The sequence below is a fragment of the Pseudomyrmex gracilis genome, unplaced genomic scaffold (assembly GCF_002006095.1).
Source record: "Pseudomyrmex gracilis isolate BER0280 unplaced genomic scaffold, ASM200609v1 scaffold_4494, whole genome shotgun sequence".
NCBI classification, from domain to species: domain Eukaryota; kingdom Metazoa; phylum Arthropoda; class Insecta; order Hymenoptera; family Formicidae; genus Pseudomyrmex; species Pseudomyrmex gracilis.
In genome coordinates, this window is record NW_018025078.1 from 1 (window position 1) to 4,335 (window position 4,335).

Consider the following 4,335-nt stretch of genomic DNA (forward strand, 5'->3'; position numbering starts at 1 on the left):
TTACTGTGTACAGGTGATCAAAAACATAGTAACTGCAACGACTTTGTGAGTTTTGTACGAAAGCGTTCAAGAATTGAAACAAGTACATAAACATTCTGCTATATACTTACTATGTGCAGTAATCTATAAAGGTTTTCGATAATTGAAATGAGTTTTGAACAAAAATTATTTCTTCATTTCTGCAAACTAGATACTATACATATAGGTATACAGGCACAATGTTACCTTTTCAAAGGATCACCGAAAACTGTAGACAAACTATCGTGTACATGAGGTATATACATACAGCGTGAACGTCATATGTCCTCTAAAAGTGTTTTGCAAATCATGATAAACAAACTAAGCCATATCAGCAAAAAAAAAAGTAGAATGTCATATATTTGTTATTAAATAAGTATATTTTTTGAATAAAAATATTCAGAAATTACAATTTTTCAAAAACAATTATTTATTTTATATCATATAATGTTTTTTTTGGGTTGGAAAGGAAAGAAAAAATCAGGTAAAGCTCTTTAATATAACAAAGAAAACTTATCTTACGATTTAAAAAAGATTTATACATGTAGTAGAAAAAATATACAATTTTTGCAGTCAGCACCTTACACATTATTATATGTTGAAAGTATGACAATAAATTTTTTAGTGGGAGTTTTTGATAGAGCTTTTACATTCTTTATCATCTACTGAAAACATAGCTTGACGGAATTATATGACATCAGATTACTAGCACAATCTGAGCAATCTTAAGAAAAAATGGAAAACGTGTGATCATGTTAAAATATATATGAGTTTCGGGTATAGTTTTATATGATTATATTAAATTTTAAACAAGTCGGACGTGATTGTGTAAAATCGAATCCGAAATTTGGCGCACTCTGATTTTATATGATCATATATAAATATAAAAAATTGTGTATGATCATATAAAATTAGATCTGAAATTTGACGTAAGGTGATCACTTATATATAATCTTACGTGATCATGTTTCTATTTTTTCTCAAAATTTGTTATCTACATCATCCCAGTTTGCACATATTTCATTTAAAGAATTAAATCATGTAAAAAAAGATCTAGATGAATATATCTATACTATCTATATATCTATAATAACGCGATCTGAAAATAATTACTGGATAAGCAATTAACCATACATGCAAAGTACAAACTATTACGTATTTGAAAACGTCATATTCTACTTTTGCGCTACTTGATATGTCCAAAAGTTGCATGAAATTGTTTTTGTGCTTCTTGATTTGAGACAGACGTAGATTTACTTTTTTAAGCACCTGCAAAATTTGTTTTTTTCAATTAAAATAGTCAACAAAAAGCTTATTGTAAAATTTTGTATTATGAGTATTATACATCAACAAATAGTCATAAACTTATTTTTATGTAATAAACCTTTCACAACCAAACAATCACATACAAACAATTTTCTACACTTCTTAAAGAATAAGACACATATTTTACATTTATGAAATTAACAAAAAGAGTAGGTTCGATACTTTGTAAACCTTTGTAACTTGTAGACAGAACAACGTCTACCACAAAACTTCAACATCTTACATTAATTCACTGAAGGATTATTTCTAGCTTCACTGATCAGTACTGAATCGATTCAAAAACAAAAAAAAGTGGTTTCTTTCATGCGTCGTTAGTTTTATCATTATCGACAACTTTTAACATTAAAAGATAATACAATCAAAACTGTGTAAATTGTAAATTTGTATTACTAACAAGCGCAATCCATGGGGCTTCAGGTTTATAAAAAGCATTTGTGAACTGGATAATCTATAACAAATTGTAATAACAAAATATATCATATTGTATAATTATAAAATATTATATTAAGTACATGAATCAGTGGCGTAGTAAAAAAAAACAACGTCGAGAGCGATATTTTTTTCTCTTCCTTATAAAGTTACTTTGATAATACTTACTTCCATACCTAACAAATAATTGTTTCAATTTAGTGGAAACCATCTTTTTAGTTTACACTTTAGTTTTTTTATAAAACACTAATATTTTATAAAAACCAAAAAAGAAGTGATGTCTCGATCGTAAAACATTTAGCTATATATTCACATAGGTGTCTGTGTTGAAGACTGTAAAGTTAAAAGTGTAAACGACTCGTTTGTGTTTGCACAACGTGATTTTTTCCAGAAAAAAAGCGCATTAATAATAAGCGAGAAAAGACACAACAGTCTTTTCATTCTATACCGAAAACTAAATAATATTATATAAAAAAAAACGCCAAATTTTTTGAAGAAGCACTCTGTGCCGCTAGTACGCAATTAAAAAAAGTGAGAATAAGTGAGATTTTTTTGCATTACATTAAATAACGCTCACATTTCAAGCAATAAAAACGCGTTTACATATTGCTTCCCCGCGCTCTTGTTAAGACGGCAAATCGTCCACTTCTATCTTTTCGTCCTACGCCACTGACATGAATTACTATGATAAAGAATATAAATTCTTAATATNACACTTCCGATATGTACTTNTATATATTATTTATGCGTATGAANTATACANTTNGTAACAATANAATTAATACCAAAATGNATACNNTGNTGANTTTTGGAAAACCAGAACTTACCGTGTNCAAAGCAGATTGAGAGTATACATGGTTAATAATAATACATAATGCCGTAACCGATTTCATATGTCTGTAGAAAAAAATATGATATTACATATTTATATACCTTCGTACAACTACCAAGTGTTCGTTGTTAGAAATTTACAACTGTTATGTATATTAACGAAAAGGAACTATAATTATCACCTAGGTTTTATGACAGAGAAATTNTNTAATAANTCGATCACANTNCCATGTATTGCATGTTTNGCAACAAGAGAGTGNAAGAGAATTACATGCCCGGAGTCTTGTAATGGTAGATAAGTCTTGTTTTGTATGTGTCTAACGCTTAAAAAGTTTAAAACTGTCTTGAATCCTAGACAAGGGATGTAATTCAAAATTGCGTCATTAAAATTGTTCTTCAACTTGGAAGTAAGTATTACTTTCTCCAGTACGTCTAATGTTACGTTTCTTAATCCATCGCAATAAATCCATTCTTGCCATAGTCCTGTTTTAGTTTTATACCTTACAGAAATCACAAAACTATGATTTTAAACAACTGTTCGCAATACATAACAAAGAGTAAGAGTATTTAATGTAAGAAAATCGTGATTATAAAATATTTGCTTACTGTCCAGAGATGGCAGAAATATTTTCATCAATGTGTTTCAGTTCTTCATGAGCAATAGAGTGACACATAATACTACTGAAGAGACACGCCCATTTAAATACTTCGTATCGCAAACATGTGTGAAATGGCGTTGTAACATACTTGTCAAATAAAATGTGAGGAAGAAGTCTTTCTAAGAGAGATCTTAGTGACGCCTAACAGTGATATAATACTAATTTTATACAGTTTGCTTGAGAATTCTATACTAATATTTTTTCTAGTTTTGCGTTTTGGAAACAAAATGTTTTAGAAGGAAGAACAACAACAAAAAGAAAGAAAAGTAGACAGAGAGAGAAATTGAGTGTGAAACAGAGTGTATGTATAAGGAAGTATTCTACAGAAATTGTAGTGATAATAATGTGACAAGAATCTGTGTTTGATGAGTAATTTAGAATATAGTCTACAGACTATAAAAAAGCACAATATAACCAATGATTTTTTATACTTTAAAGTAACTTATGCAGACTAAAAAAAGATCTGCATCTACTATATATATATATATATATATATATATATATATATATATATATGTTCTTATATATGTTTACAATTACACAAACAAAGATAATGTTAGTTTTTAATTAACCTTGAAAGTAACATCCAGATCAGCAAATGGAAAGTAAGTTGACATGTCTTCCAAAATTCTAATCATTGGGTACCAAACTTCATACTCGTGTTCGTCTTGTAAATAGTCTAAGATTCTGAACCACATAAAAAGTTGTTTTTCTTTTACAAAAAAATAATACAAGTTATCAATAATTTGAGCACGATTTAAAACAGGTAATGATGCATGCCAAATGATATGATCAAAAAGAGTTACTTCGTTTTTATGATGTGTGTAATAGACGCGATAGTATCCTATAACAAACATATTTTATGTACAATTTTAAGTTTTGAAAATAATATTTTTTTATTATAATTTATTGTATCTTGGCATTATATATCTATTATTGTAGATACTTTGTAGATTTCGTAAGGAAAATTATAAACCAACAAACACATGTATTCGTGTGTACGTATTTGTTATTCTACTATAACATTTTAACAATTACAATAGATCTACTTACATTTTATGTTGTAATAATA

At 27.9% G+C, this 4,335-nt stretch overlaps 1 protein-coding gene across 1 annotated transcript; it reads right to left on the bottom strand.

Moving 5' to 3' along the window:
- Positions 1–1,131: 1,131 nt before the first annotated feature.
- LOC109863375 lies at positions 1,132–4,027 on the bottom strand (the record flags this gene model as incomplete). The annotated part of the gene is made up of 6 exons (XM_020443629.1): positions 3,836–4,027; positions 3,211–3,404; positions 2,787–3,104; positions 2,601–2,670; positions 1,739–1,792; positions 1,132–1,287 (listed from the first exon to the last, which is right to left on the bottom strand). Coding segments are annotated over exons 1-6 (918 nt in total), but the record flags the coding sequence as incomplete, so codon positions are not given.
- Between the last annotated feature and the right edge of the window lie 308 nt (positions 4,028–4,335).